Source organism: Falco naumanni, chromosome 16 (genome assembly GCF_017639655.2).
Source record: "Falco naumanni isolate bFalNau1 chromosome 16, bFalNau1.pat, whole genome shotgun sequence".
Classification (NCBI taxonomy): domain Eukaryota; kingdom Metazoa; phylum Chordata; class Aves; order Falconiformes; family Falconidae; genus Falco; species Falco naumanni.
In genome coordinates, this window is record NC_054069.1 from 3610047 (window position 1) to 3626670 (window position 16624).

Sequence of the window (16624 nt, forward strand, 5' to 3'; positions counted from 1 at the left end):
AGCCAGTTGCAGGAGGAAAGCAGTTAACTCCAGCACAAAAGCTCCACTGTGCCCTCTGATTCAGCATCAACACCAACCAGCTCTAAAAAGATCTTCTGCTTACTTTGAACTGCACTTAGTTTAAAGCAGCTAGAAATTGAGGAATACAGGGAGGCTTAAGAGAGTTCAAAGAAATGCAGGGACTGTGTACCAAGGGAAATAAAAACCAACACAGCTTATCTGGGGAGTATTCAAAGTGCACATCACAACTCTAGTGTTACTGCTAAAATGCAGTAATAATTCAAAACGCAGGCGCTAGCCTAAGAGCTCACTTCTCCAAAAAGAGTTTCCAAACTCAATCTAGCTTTTACTTTAGTTTTAAAACAAATGGCAAACCTCGACACTAAATCAAACCTTGAGCCACAAGAGAGGCTGCATGTGAAGGGGACTCTGAAGAATCAGGCTCTGATGCTTCTCAAGTCTCACACCTCCACTACGCCCAAATAATCCTGAGCTCCTCTCACCTTCGCAAGGCAGCACCCTTGTCCTGATATGACACATCCCTTTCTTTTATGCAAATCCTTTCTACCCCAAGGCTCCAGCTCCCAGTGGGTTCCCTGCCCATTCCAGGATTGTTACACCTACAATTATTGCATGACTTAGCAGATAAAGAATTATTAAATAAGTTACCAGCGTTGCAAAGTAAATTCCTGGACTCACACTGTAAAAATAACAGAAGTTGTTTTGATTTTTTTAACTACTTCAAGCTGGCAAATGGGAACTTGGTCCAAAATCAGTTATTTTAAAGTCTGAATGTTTTGACATGTCATACTTGCAATAAATAAAGTTAACACTCAAGCACCATAAAGAGCAATTATACAGCTGCAATGAATTTCAGGGTAATATGTAAGAATGTTTGCTAGTGATGAAACATAAACTGGCAGGACCAGACAATACCACCTACCCAAAAAGAGACTTTTTCTAGGCAAATTGTTTTATTGCCATATTTATAAGGTTCATCAGTCTTCCAATAGAACAGAATTAATTTTAAGGCAGGTTCATGGATCCTGAATATATATGAAGTATATGGCACTATCTATTCTAATTTTCCACTTGTTATAATACTGGACTTGCGGGTATCTATTAAGCAACAGTCTTCTCTCTAAATTATTACTGACATAATTCTGCGTGTGATAGTGCCAAAAGCTCACTCCGCAGTTCGAGGTGTCAGATCTCACTGCAACTCGCAAACCAATCCCTGCCTGTCCAAAAAAACAGTTGATGGGGCTTTAAATGTATGTATGCAGACCTAACCAAGCTTCCCACAACAGCTTCTTATGGGAAATGAAATACTTGAAAGGAAGACATTTAGGATGGTGGTAAGGGACGTCTTGCACTGTAAAAATACGTCCCATTGCATGTAATTGCGTTTTTATTAATGTTTATTTCATTCCTATGGCAGAGGGATGGGAAGAAGAACTGCTGAGCAGAATCAAAGTTTGTTCAGTTAGTTTCAAGAGAAATTTAAAAAGTTATACTTTAGGAGAGGGAGTCTTGAAGAGGCAGTGAGAGCATCATGTTCTTTCTCATGTATGTATTTTATTTAAAAAAAACCCACAACCGTATATCCACATGACATGTAGTGGAAGCATTCGGGTTTATACTGCTTTACCAGGAAAACAGCAACTTGAATTTGCAGGTTCTGTTGACAAAATGGCCAGAAATTAAACGCTAGAGGAAAAAAGAAATCCATATATTTGGAATCCTCAGTGGAGATCAAAGAGCTTTTTGGTATGGATGCCCAGGAGAGCCAAAGGTCACAGCCTTGCCTGCAGGACACGGAAGCAGAAGCCTCCATCTTCTGCTCACACATCACGGCAAGCCATAAAATAACAAAACCATCAAAGTCTACAAACTTGCTCAATGCCTCCTAGACATTGTGATAGGATGTGTGGGTGAGAATATGTGCCTGTGCATATGCTTCCCCCTTTAAAATGAAAAATCTGTTTGAATTCAGACCCTTGGGAAAGTTTGTGTTCACAGGAAATCTTCTGCACAAATCTCTCTGTTGCAAGTAAAACAAACAAAACTTGGGGCTCAGCACATCTGGAAACATCCTATCCCATACACGTGCAGCTACACATATTGCAGCAAGAATCTTGCTACAGTACAGCAAACGTTTTCAAACGTAGTATCTAAACACCATTACTTCAAGTGCTTTCCTCTAAAATTTCTTGCCTTGCAGGATAGATTATCATAGTACAAGTGCAGTGACAAGCTTTTTCCTGAGTACTCAAAGACAACTCTTCCCTGATTCTGTAACGAGAGAACAATCTTGAGTTCACCCCACCACATGCCCTTGTGCGAGATTATGTTACTGAGTGAAGGAGACCGGGATGGAGCACTGATTTTCAAAGACTGGAAACTACCTGGAAACCAGATCACGCAACCATCACGAGTAAATGGTCTCTGCAGGGTTCCAGGGTACAGAGAGAGCAGACCGGGCAACACAGATGGAGCATATCTGGTCTACTCGAACCAACACACCTTAACCAGCAAAAGATCTCAAAGCCAAGACAGTCAGGAACAGAAATTTTGCAGGATCAGGTTGTATACATCTGTACTTCTCCATCAGGAAATGGCTGAAAACATTTATAAACACAGGACAAACGCACATGCATGCCGTTGGAAAGCTAAACTAATGAATGAACAGTTTAAAAATCTGTAGCCTAACTTGCTATCCCTGAGCTGCCAACTCTGTCATCAAACCTGAAAATTCTGGCACATAAGCACAACCCAAACAAACTACCCTTTTTGTAAGCAGGTACAGTAAACACAAAATGTAAATGTTCCCAACGATGTTTGGCTTAACAGCTCATACATCCACGGGCGTGACAAACCTCCAGTGGAGAATAAAAACACATCCCTGCTTCTGTAAATCTCAGGGATCATATCAACATGAAGTTTGCTAGTTATTAAAATCACACCAGCCTGGCATGCTTGCAGATCTATGAGTACAATATTATGCAGCATTTTAACAACATTCCTAGTAACAGTATGGATTACTATATACGAAACCATAAGGGTTTTAATCCTCTTTTAAACTCTGAAACACTAGTGAAATAGGGGTTATTCTTCTGGAGCCCACGGATTCTTTTCAAATTTTTAATATATTTTAATTATACCTATAATAAATCTTTCTGTTTTTTTCAGGTCATTAAACCTCAGGGAAGAAAAATTTTCCAACACAACACTGTTCCAGTTACTAATTAAAACAATTTTTATACATTTCTGTGACACATTGCTAAAGGTGATTTATGATGGTGGCAAACAGCAGGAGGTCAATGCCAAAGTTAACAGCTGGGCTTATTACAGTCACTTTTAAGATTTACTCATGCCATCAAATAGCCACTACGCACCAATAAAGGCTAAAAATCAACAAATATGTTTGCAATATTGTCGGTGGTAAATTCAGGGGAAGAAAAAAATAAGCTGGATTCCTACAAGAGGTCAACGCTTTCAAACTGGGAGTGCCGCAAGTCCCCAGTCGTAAAGAAGAGCCAAACATACACAGATTGCCCTGAAACCGTTTTGGCCCGCCAGTCCTCCGCACAGGGGTAAGAGAAGATAACACCTATCTCAAGATATTCAAGTCTGAATAAATGCTTAGCCAAATTTGCACAGTGATCTCGCTCACGCTAATAAGGCAGAGAAGAAACACGCGAAGCGGGGAATACTCAAAACCCTTTCATCAACAGAGTGCATCCCGGACCTGCCAACCTGTCCCAAACACAGAAACGTCGCACGGGGTTCTGTTGTCCCATGTCACGCACACAGCAGAGAAATTATTTGTTCTATATAAACTCATAAAAATCACCCAAAGGCAAAAGGAGAAGAAAAAAAAGGCAGAAATACCTGTTCAGCTGAATCAGGAGGTAAAATCTCATTTGCTTTTAGCAGTTACTTGTGGGTTACGGTCTGCCCTTCTGTTTAGACACCTAGGTGATGGGCTTTAAATAAAGAATCAGACAGAGAGCTAACACAGTTGGACTTGATCTTAAAGGTCTTTTCCAACCAAAATGATTCTATGATTCTAACTTGGGATCAGGCAGAGAGCTAATCCAGATAAACACTAACAGGAAAAAACTTCCCTCCTTGTGACAGGCAATTCAATAACCAGCCGGGTGAGTGATGTCAGCCAAATTACCTTTTACTGTATAAAAAAGGATAAACATGTATAAATTATTGATTTCAGTAATCGTCAGTCAAGGGGAGAAAGGTGAGACCAAAGGGTAGAACATACTTTAAGAACGACTTAGCAGCTAAAGCCACAAGGGCACATCAGCGTCAGCCCAAAGCAGGCTGAAGCTGGCTGCTCACACGCGTTCGGGTACCAACCCCCCGCACGCAGCGAGACAGACGGCTCTGCCTTCCCAACGGGCTCCTCTGAGCGTGTCTCCCCCCACCTCACATGAACAATCCCTCCTCTTCCTTCAGGGGATCGCAAACGCCTTCAGCAAAATGATGAGCAGAAGGACCCGCTTAGCCTTGAAATTACGTCTTGCCGGTTTTTGGAGCAGGCTTTAAAAATGGGTAGAAATTCACATGAATGCTGCCCGTTAAATCTGGACCACTAACACGGCCATCAGCTTTCTCTACAGCAAGCAACAACTGTAAAACAAGTAGTAAATGTGTAAGCAGCAATAGTAAGGTTTCATGGAGAGGTACTCTCCATACTCAAAGTCATCCTTCCACTCTAAAACCCATGCTGGATCTCTCCCCATTTCACTGGAAGAAAACCAAGGAAGCTGGAATTTCACAGGTGTGATCTTGTTCCAGGGAAGAATTTTTCTGAGGAGTTAGTGGCAAGTTGGATGCAAGACAAGGAAACAGAAGAATCCAAAAACTGAGGTGAACTTACTTGAATACTTTCCTAACTTTTTTGGCATCAAGAAGCTTGGCCTGGAGACTCCACATTTTTAAAATCTGTTGATCTTGGCAGGAGACTGTGCCAGTTTCAGGGAGTTGTGGCTGGAATTATTAAGTTAATAGAAGCAGTTTCCACCTACACTATGAACAGAGTTGTTTTTATATACCCACATCCTTAAAGCAGCCCTTGCAACATTGCCCACCACCACTTCAGGAGGCAATAGTAAAGAAACCGTACGGAAAAGCTGGGGAATGGGAGGGAAAGGCCTTGGTCTAAAGATGGGGAACAGAACATACCAGGATACGGCAAAGTCATTTTGAGAGGAGATTAACAGCATCCAGAGATGAAAGGCTCAACGGGAGCACTGCTTCAGATGCAATAGGGGTGTGCGTGTCACCGCCGTTCGTATATTTGTACAGACAAAGCAAAACCCAGCAAAACTGTCTTTCGCAGCACCAATACACAGCAAAATTCAGGCCAGTTTTTCTGACTTTTGCTATAAATTTCCATTTTTTAAAAGGGATCGGGGTATGGGGACTGCTGTTTCATGTTTTGCTTTTTAAAATAGCTATTTTTTTTTCTTTCTTTTTAAACACTTTGCAACTCAGTGGAATAAATGAAGACATTAGAGCCCGTAGCTGCTCATGACTGCCAAGATACTGAAAATTATCATGCCCACAGAAGAGCTGAGGGAACGAACAAGCCCTCCTACACCGAAGGCAGTGAACAGGCTTAGTTTGAAAATCACTGATGGAAGGAAATTCAAGCTAAGCTGTCCGACTTCACACCACACACAGATCAGGGAGCACTCCTCTGCGCCTGTTGTTGCTAGCTGATCTATGCAGACGACTGCTTTAAGCTGTGGCAGAAACATCTTAAACTACCCCAGTTAACTCCAGAGGAGGGCATCTGGGTCAGCCTTACCAACTTTGTTTCCTTTGCAACCCACCTCAGGCAAAAATTTTACCATACAATTAAGAGACACCTTCACAAGAACACTTCCCCTCTGCACCCCATTCCCTGGAATATTATTAAATAAAAGAAAAAAGGCAAACCTAAAGAAGATGACCCCCAAAAGTACCTTCTCAACAGGCTTTGCTGAACAAAAGGCACGAGAAGAACCGAACCGCTCTTTGCAATGCTGCTCACTCTTATGACACAACAGGAGAATCCCATGACGGGCACACCGCGGCCACCGTGGAAGGGCAGCCCCACAAACGGCCCAGGAGGCTGCAGCTTGCCAAAGGCATTCGACCAGCAACAATACGGCTGCTGCCTTCGTGACAGGAATTCCTGGCAGCTGATGCCTCCCAAGGCGGAAGCGATTCTGCTTCAAATACTTCCTTTACCACCGATAACGTGCTCCTGCCACTCGCAATGCCAAAGCGTCACAGATAAGGAGAGGATCTTCCATGCACCGTAATCCAAACCCATCCTGACACGGGTTTATTTTTAGAAGGTGGCTCCATAAATGCAAACAGAGAGAGACAGAGCCCGTGCTGTTTGAAGGGGTAAATCTGTGTCAAATGCAAGATCGCTGAAGTGATATGAACATGCATTACAGCACCTCCTCTCCTTTAGCGTCGGGTTTTTCAGGGAGCAAAGAATGTTATCTGCCAAGCGCAGAGCTGATCAGCTCTCCATATTCCATTACTAATACCTACTCAACTGAAGATAATTTCTTCATTCTTTCAAGTGAAGAACAAAGTCTTTATTTCTGGCAGGAAGTAAAGATACTTACAGAATACCTAATCACTGCTTCTCCTGTTTATACTAACAGCTTATAGCACTAAGTAAACTCACACTTGCACCACGTTGGAGGGGCACGGAATCATTCTGCTTTGTGTAACATAGTGACAGGGGGGTTGTTGAATTAGTTCAAGTCAATCAACAAGCCCTAAAGCCCACGCCAAGGCAGCGAGACTGTGTGACAACTGCTGTAGCGAGATACCCAAATTACAGGGGAAGGCATCAACTTGACCAGCTCCACGGGTAAACCACGAAACCTGGAACACGCAACACAATCAGCCTGGGCTGAGCACCACGCTCACGCACTGAACTTCGACTCAAACCAGTCTCCAGAAGATGCTGGAGTGCATACACATCACCTCTCCTCGTGTTAATTCAGCCATCAGCGGTGTACTGCGTGGTGCTGGAACACCTCGAGCCCCTTAGAAGGAAGCTTTGCCAACTAGCAGATCCTGAAATCGTGCTTAAATTTAATAAGCCTTAGAAACGGATTCTTATTTTAAGTTACACTGGGATGATTTAGGCACTTCTGAAGTGCCACTTCCGAACAGTAAGATGCCCTGTGCAGCAATATGTGTGCAAGCAATGCATGCTTTGCATATTAATGAATTGAATTTTGATGTTCCAGAGAAAGGAGAGGCATCACAGAGAGACGCTAGCCAAGAACCGTGGAAAGGCAGCAGAGCTCAAGCGAGAAGGAAGCCAGCAGAACCGACCTCACTGATGCTGAGTAATCACAATCTAGCCACGGCCTAATAACACCTCGTTTGGGAGACACAGACCACAGCAAGGCTGAACCGCACTTCTGCTCCTGCTAACAAGACTCCGAAACACTTATCCAATGTCAGACTAAAATGAATCTATTATGCAGAACCCAGCTTTCCGCTGTAAAATTAAAAATCTATGATGTAGCCTTAAAAAATAAATGCAGCACTAAATGTAAGGTATTTCAGCAAAATACCAGTGAATTTTTAGCACTGATGCAATCTGTAAAGCCTACCTCATGACTACAGCTTCGACATCAACTACCTTTGCTGGTAAACCAGCAATTTCCTGCTGATGCAACACGTGTCTTGCTGGCAGACGCAGATAAGGTTAAAACACATCACTGTCGAAAGCGGCAGAGCAGAAAATTTCTGAAGAGAAAAGGCACCCCGAAATGCCCCTAGTTTTGTGAGCACGGCTCTAGGATAAGAAGAGAACAAATCCTTTTTTATACATCTCAGGAAGTTAATTTAAAACGATCTCATGAGGTGAAATGCCAAGATATTAATACCAATTGCACCATGAGACCACATTATAAGTGACATAAACGTTACAAAACAATCTGAAATTCGGCCAGGCTGTTAATAGACAGCATTACACAATTCCTGACACAGCCAGATAATACTGCATTTCTACTATGCAAATTTTTAACAGTGAATAGATTTCGAAAGGAGTTTACACCCACTACCTCTCAGATGCAACTTGGTAATTCGCTATTAGGTGCCAAGCTGTCATTTACAAGTCACTTCAGCCTACTGCTATTCTCCAGTCTACCTTGTTATCACAAAGGAGCCACCAATGAAAGCCACTTGATTAAAATGTATGAGCCCTACATGAACTTATTTTTAAATCTGTAAACTAATACTGCTGTTGCATTAACAGCTTTCATCATTTTTACCATTAATGCTGGTCTTCTGCTAAGGAATTACTGTAATGTCCTACCCTTTTCGTATTTCAGGAGCAAAACTCTGTTCTTAAGGGGTTTTTTATCCATACAAAAAAAGTCATTACACCATGGGGATCTATCAGAAATCTTGCTCAGAGAAAGGAAGGGACAAGAGGCACAGAACTGGTACTTAGGTCCTGATAGACCTTATTTAAGCGTATTCTGCATCAATGGCACCACAAAAATGAGTGCTAGACAGCAACAACTCCTGCTGGAAGTGGAAACTTCCCACCAGAACATGCTTCAGGTTTGTTGGCAGGACAATGTGAAGATCATCTGTAAAGACTGTATTATCTGATTTTATTTCTCCCTCACACGAACACAACAAACTCAACGTGTATGCTCTGCCATCCTTAAAACATGCCAAAAAATGCATAAAGCCACAAAAGAACTAAATTATTTGTCTGCAAAATGCTTTAAATAATAGTGCCATGCAAAGGTTGTAATCTCTCTCTAGCTTGCACATTGGGCTGAGTATCTCTGAATGATGGAAAGGAAAACTCAAGAGGACCGCATGATGCAAAAAACATCTGTAACCTGCTCAACACCAACTCCAAAAGAAAACCTCTCTCCAAAATGACCAAACAAATCAGTGTTGTCAAATCAAAGAATCACCAGGAGACAAAAAATAAGGACACAGATTAGTCACACTATCCTACCCCCCAGAAATGGAAAATAAAGTAATACAGTTTCGCTTCAGAAGGCTGTGGACTGCTCCCGTTTGCCTCGGCAGCCCATCTTCCAGAGACCTCATTAGGAACTGAGCTCTTTGCACTGGTGTCCTCTTAAGCCCACTATTTTGTCTCTGCGTCGATGCATATGCGCGTCTGTCAATGCACATACATCCCATCCTCAGCAGAACAAACCTCCTTAGAGCCACTGAGCGTGAGTAACAGATACAAGCCCTGAACAGGACCCAAACTCCTTCTCAGTCAGAATTTTACAGAGACAGAAAAAATGGATGCATAATTCTGCTTGCAAAACTGTCAAGTACGGAAACATGAAAGGCTGTGAATAATTCACTCTATATTACAGGAAATGTTTTACAAATGAAAAGGTTGTAACCTCTTTTTAGCTACAAGGCTGGCAGATGCTGGAGGCATTCCTGCTTCCCTAAGTGCAGAACAAGCTGTGCTCTGTTTATGAGCAACTAGCAGTGATTCTTGGTTCTCAGCCCTCCCCGGTACTGCTCAATGAAAAATGCTCCTGCCTGGATTTCTGATGGATGGATCACAAAGGAGTGAAGCCTGCACACTTCTAGAAATGCAACTCAGGCTGACTAGCGAGTTCCTGCGTTCTGATGATACAGCTGCCGCGATGCACAATGCAGAGCTAAGATAACACGAAGAGAATGGGTAAATTTGAATCGTTTATATTTACATAAATCTGTTCACACAATTGTTTAAAGATACACAAACAGAAACTAAAAATATGCATGCAGTTGTTATGGATGACTCAATAATGAATGTTTGATGCAGTCTTAGAACAGTGATATCAGTCAAATCCAGTGGAAATAAAATCATCTCCAACCTCAAAGGGGTGGCCACATGGCTGAGTACAGATCCTGGCCCAGTACATGGAAGCAATTCCACATAAAGATATCCTATTGCTTGAACTTCTTATCACTAAACATTTTGCAATAAACTAAACAAACCTTAGTGGAGGTCCCTCTACCACCTTCCCCGCCAGTTAGTCAGCAGCTAAACACAGTGATGTTTTGTCTATAAAAGAAATCTGAGACTCACCTGTATGTTGCCAAAGTCCACGTTTTCATAATGGAAATGTGCACACTCAGCCATCTTCGGGAAATGACCCTTTGTAAAGGATAACCTGAAGCACATCAAAAGCACACCATAAGATAGCTGCAAATCACTGAAACAATGCTCAGCATCAAGTACTGCCATAAAATGCAGTTACTGATATAAAATAATAACAACTTTCTCATCCTAAAGCCAAGGGAACGGAGGGATTTGTTGATGTGATACACCAAAACAGTGGAGAAAGGAACTGAGTGAGAAAGGAAAACTAAACTGCAAAGTGGCTTTTACCATTGCATCCTTAAAGAATTGTTTGGCATTTCGTCAACACCAAAGCCCACATCTTTAAGAAACGGTGCAGGGAGAAGCCGCTCTATCTTTACAAATGCATTTTTGCAGTGAAAATAAACAGCCTTACACAAGACACATAGGAAAGTAGAACTTTACCTGTGAAAGGCATCACAGCCCATCAGTCCCGGGTTGATGTATCTAAGGGTGCAGAACAAACGCTATTTATCCTTTGCCTTTTTAAAATTCAAAAGTGAGGCATAATTATTCCCAAGTCTCTCCAGTTACAGTGATGGCTGATGGGGAGATCCTCTGGCTCTGCAACATGCTCTTGCTTCTGCTGAAGCTATTATAGACTCCTATAGATATTTCTGGTGGTGAGCCAATGAGATTGTCATTATCTAGCTCTCTCTTCCCACGGGAATATAAGTGGGAAGTGAGATGCAGCATCTGGCTGCTCAGCACTAGAACAAAGAGCCATTTCCCTTACAGCATCAGAGCACTACAGAGAGGTGATCTGAATGCACAGATGAATCAATATTGGGGAGTTCTGGTCCTCAAGTCAGCATTCTCAGCAAAGACAAGTCAAGTAATATTGATTACTTTTGATCCCCTTTGCAGGTCAGAGATTTGAAATCTTAGCTGCGAGCATAATAAGTTGGGTTGCATTCTCTGGGAGAGAAGAAGGGGGCAGGGGGGAGAAAGATAATTTAATCCCACAGAAAAAAAAATAAAAATCTGGGAGAGCAGAGAAGAAAAAATACTCCTAAAAAAGAAACATTGTGCAAGATCCATTCAAATGAAGACAAACAGGGCAGAATACAAAAAAAAAATGAAAAGAGAAAAAATATCAAATAAAAAAAATCTATCTAGGCCACCCACTTGTCCTGGTTTAGCTTCCCAGAGCATAGGGAGACAGAAAATTATCTCATTTACACATTGCCTGGGCTTCTCTTTAGGTTTTTTATACATATGTACATATGGTTCCTCTTTTTTTTTTTTTTTTTTTTTTTAATTAATCAGTTTCAGGAAGAAATCACAGAAATTTAAAAACACAGTTACAGTGAGGTCCAAAACTCTACCAAGCTTTGCTTCTATGGCCAGAAACAGGTGAGAGAGCCAACAAAACATCTAATGTCCTCAGTTTTAGACTACATTAGCTGTAATTTACTATGTTTCACATGGATTTTGGATGCTCCGATGAAGATACTATTAAAAATCATTGCCGAATGCCCTAGCTGCATTGCAGCACAATAGCTAAAACCCAAGATATTAAAATTAGAAGCCCAGCAAAGAGAGGAAAATCAAAGACCACTGCTCTTACTTTTTCACATTCTTCACTTTCATACTTGCTGTGCTGCCACAGGTCCGGAGCGGCAACTCCCCTGGAATGTCAGGAATATCTGCACCTCTTGCCTGCAAAAAAGAAGAAAGAAGAAAGAAAGGAGCTTAAAATTTGACTGCATGCTGTGGACTATTGCCTGCTAAGCAGTAGCCCCTATATTTTTACAAAGATGTGCAAACAGTGGAAATCTCATATGTGCTCAGAGTTGTACTTCTGCCTTTTTAACGAGGAAAACTGAACCTCAGGATTACAATCTAGTATGTGATTATCTCTTCCTGAACCATGCTGTAGAGCCTTGCTAATTCTTAGCAATAACTGTGAGATCCAGTATTTTATTCATCACTACTTCTCGTTTCTAAAGAGGAGATTTTCAGAGGCAGGAGACTAACATCCATTCCTAAACTCTGTACTTAGGCTCCTCATTAAGTACCTGATTTTCCAAAAATCTGTGCACTTAGATACTCAGGCAGAGGCACTGGCAGAAGCTGGATAGCTCATACAGTGGAAAATCACGTTAATGACAGAGCTGCTCATATGTGGGAGGTGAACTTTTAAAAAAGATGTTTGCAGCTATTGGGGTAAGCGCGTGAACATATTAAAATTCCTTAATCACTGGAATTCATTTATTTTAGTGAAGCCAGAACACCGAACTCCTCCTTTTTGTTTGGTCAGTCATGCCTTCCCATCCTCTCCTTCCTCCAGCTGCTCTCCCATAAGCTGTGAGCTCAGCTGGGGGGACTCGGAAACGCTCGGCACCGTGTGTTTCTCTTGCTGTGCGGTAACAGGCCCTAAGCTCTAGAGGAAGGAGGGGGTTTAGGTGAGGCGTTTATGAAGAGAACAGTGATCAAACAGGAAGATCAACACAGACTGCACAGAGCAGAAGGAGAAAAACACGGTCCCTGATGCTGACAAGAGACAGCTCACCAGTGACCTGGGTGAGACCAACTGAATGAGCTTTTTTCTGCTTTATACAATGCACTACAAAACATGAATAATGTCCAAAATAGCAAACGCTCAAGCAAGAGGAAGAAAGGCACTGCAATATTCCTTCTTATACAGGCCTGGAACAAAAAAGTATGACATTGAATCCAATTCCTAATAACAGGAGTAAACGGATGACTTCCCTGATCCGGATCAGTACCAATGCTTCCAAGCTGGCCCACCAGAAGATCTCTGAACAGGGTTGATAGGTCCAAAAGCTGCTACACATATAACAAATAACACATATAACAAGAATACCGCTGTACGCTGCAGTGTAAAATATGGAAACAACTTGGTCCTCACCCCCAAAACTTTTTTTTTTTTTTTTTCCCCAACAGACCATTACTATTGAAGCTAGCAGCCCACAGATGGGATGAACAATGGGGGAATCTTTCTTATCCCCGTCCCTGAAGCTCTCATTTTAGTTTGACACGGGTCAAATTTACATGTGCTTCATCACATCTTAAAGAGCTGCAGTAAATCAAAATCACTCACCATTCATTAACTAACAGCAACAGCGCTAGAGGGAGTGATTCATCTCATTCAACTCCAGACATGCACGAGGGACGCAGCTACAACCCTGTTATCTACCCAAGGCTACTTTTGTAGTCACCAGAGATAAACAGGCACTTTGGGTCTGGTTCACCTACTTCAGACAACTAGATCAGGACAAAAGCAGCCATGCTGCAGGAGCATCTACCTCTCCCTTGATGCAGGGGATGCAGGATGCCCCTGGCTCAGATACAGACATACACCGCAGGCAGCTGCAATCATCCAACCAACATCACAGTGGCGCACGTAGGACTTGAGCAGAGCACGTTCTCTGCACCCAAATTCCTGTTATTTCCAGCACTACCCTTGGAAAAGGGATGCTGCAACTATTACAAGTGAGTTTCCCTGCTTTCAACACTCCTGAATCAATTTTGAAGCCAGGACACTCTCCCAGTTGTGCCTTCCACAGCCCTGGACATAAGTGATGCTTTAACTCCGCTGTCCCACAGCTGTACAGAACATGTGCACCCACTCACTGAATTAAAACATGGACAATATTTATACCCTTAAATAAACCTATCCTTGGCTGACTGACTAAGTACACAATTACTTTAGTATGTAATGGGACACTTGAGCGTCTCACTCTGAATTTTAACACTAAGAGGATCACCAATTTAATAAACCTTACAGGTGTTTTACGTAAGAAATAACTAATTACAGTCATAAATGTGCCATTCCTGTAAGCTGCTTTTAGGCAAAGCTGGATGTCCTTGCCTTAATTTTCTACTAAGGAACAGAATTTCTGTAGGAAGAATAATAATTTTTCTCTTCCATCAGCAGTAGAAGCTGGTGGGACATAAAAATGGATAAACAAATCTGACAGAAAAATGTGGGCTTCAAGCCAGTTTGCAGCAGTGGGTAGAGACTACCCTGGATCTGACTCAAAGCGGCGTAGGCAAAACTCACACCTCCAGGAGACTTAAATGCCAGCATCTCTCTTTGAAAAAGTTGTATTATCCTCTTTTTCACAGTTGAGTTATGTCCAAATCCTGCTGGAAGGAGATATCTGCCTCTCCCATTTCCAACAGCTTGTATTCATTTAAATGGACTACAATGAGACGAAATACAGTAATTAACTTCGGTTGCTTTTCCAATTAGATCCGAGCTCTTTGGACTCTGCTACAAACCAACAACCTCTCATAAGTCTACAGTTGATGAAAAAGGGCAGAATGGTGATCTTGTGCAAGCTAAAATCTTAGTGTGAGGCAGTAACACCACAAAAAAACTTGGTGATTAGATAGATAAGCAAAAAAGGAGGTTATTACAATTTTAGAAACCATATTACTCCAAAATAAACTGCAACTACTTTCCATTTAAACCAAAGATACACAGCTACATAAAAGCAGGCTATTCACCACTAGTTTGTACCTGTTTTGATCCAAAACCTGGCATGCAAAACGCCACCCTAGATTACCCTCCTCTCAAAGTACAAATGAAACACTCCAAATGAGATTTGTCATCTTTTGTGCTTTGCGTCACAGTAATCTAATTTTTAAAGTAATTTTGAAACAGTTGGATTATTTACATCTGAAAATTAGCTAGCTAGCATCATCAGTTGCTTCTCACTTCCCTATTTTCTATGCATCACTGTTCTGTGGAAACCTAGTAATTGCATAGCAAATCTGTTTATGCAAATTGTTTCTTCCAGTTTTCACAGCTTAATGTCACTACAGCATCAATCTGCTTCGGTCCGAAACTTGGTAAACAAATTAGGAGTCAATGCAGAACGCAGGCAGTTGACTTTACCAGGATCCTCAGTACGCTTACATTTCAGCAGAAGACTTTTTTGAGCAACGCCACTTCCCCAGTCTCCCCTGAACTAAGAAGTTCTCCTGCCCACAGCTCACTGAAGACTATGCTTACGTTAGCAGCAGTTGGGACAATATTTGAGAGCTTCAGTATTTTATGACAGATACCTACAACGGTTGTGAGGCAGGTAGATCCCACCAAAACATTTGTTCTAAGCAATTCTGGGAGACCGCCTGCCTGTCTGTCCCACTCTCCATGGACAGTCACTCCATTTTTAAATCATCGCCGCTGTTTGCTTGGTGGCTACCAGGAGGACCCCTGAGGCACTTACATCATTTGTACAAGCAACACATTTTCAAGCGTTGCAGCTAAACTCCCTGGGAATCTGAGAGCTCTCATGGATCAGGGTGTCTAGTTTTAAACATCCAAGTTGGAAATTTTTGGTCTTTATATTCATAGACATGATTTGGCAAACTTCAGCTTTGTGCTCTCTAGCACACAAAACTTTAGTCAGAAATAATATATGTCTAACTATTCCACTTCACAATACGAAAGGATTTTCTCCTAAAAAGTCTCATTGCATTTATCAGAAAACACGTCAACCCCTCTCTCATATCCAGAAATGTAACACAATCTGAAAATATATGTAAAATTGAAGAAAAAAGTCCACTGATAAAGTTACCACCTTGGTATCCTTGATAGGTGAGAATATCAAACTGATGCAAACCCCACAGCCCTCCTCCTACTGCCCCAGACTTAAACTGGCACACGCAAGAAGAGAAACCGTGGAATCCCACCAAGCTCCACTAATCCTATAACTGATAAACTGGTTTTTCCACAATACTACTAGAAAACCCTTGAGGAGGCAGCATAAACGGCACAGATGCAATGCAAGGCATGACAGGTCAGCAAGTACCCATGCTACTGAATACAAGTGGGGTTTCTGAAGATGCAAATTTATTCTTAATTCAAGGTTAAGAGAAAGCAAGAATAGCCACTAGACAGGCAGTAACATTAATGCCTCTTCCTACCCTCGCTCTCTCACCAAAACCTGTTTGGAGGGAGCAGATTGCTCTGGATTCTTTCTAAAAACAGCAGAGCTGATTCAAAATGCTAGTTGGTTTCCATGACAGTCTTCCCTTTACATCATCTTCATTTCCCCTCGATTTTCTTGGATGGGGGGAAAAAAAAAAAAAAGAAAAAAAAAGGAAAAACCCCAAAACTCACCATAAAACCCTCCAGAGCTTTCAAAAAAAACAGGCTTTGTTAAGAGTTTTACTTCTTCACTGAAGAACAGCAGGAAACAGAATTGTTGTTTCAGTAAAATCCATCATTCTGTGGTGACTAACAGTCAACCTGGGCGAGAGGATGAACCGACGCGGGCAGTTTACACAGTTCAGTATTTGAAGCGGGTGTTTATGCACAAGGGCATCGACAGCTACACCAAATCTTGGCTACCAACTAGTTAGGCAAAGCTGGCTCAGCATCAACTTCTTCGCAGAGCTTACTTTGCAGCATGAAAAAGAAACCGCCCTACAAAAATGCCCTGACCGCTACGAGGTAAAAGATGACGGTTCCATCAG

The 16624-nt window shown here is 41.9% G+C and overlaps 1 protein-coding gene across 5 annotated transcripts in view; it reads right to left on the reverse strand.

The window, feature by feature from the left end:
- The window catches only part of ARHGAP32 (Rho GTPase activating protein 32), a 257980-nt gene that overhangs the window by 126639 nt on the left and 114717 nt on the right, over nt 1–16624 (reverse strand). For 4 of the 5 annotated variants that reach the window (XM_040616044.1, XM_040616047.1, XM_040616045.1 and 1 more), the window contains 3 exons: nt 11739–11830; nt 10574–10615; nt 10115–10199 (listed from right to left, as the gene is read on the reverse strand). In XM_040616044.1, the coding sequence (XP_040471978.1) occupies nt 10115–10199; nt 10574–10615; nt 11739–11830 (219 nt within the window). The remainder of the gene's footprint in view (nt 1–10114; nt 10200–10573; nt 10616–11738; nt 11831–16624) is intronic. The other variant, XM_040616048.1, reaches the window with a different exon arrangement.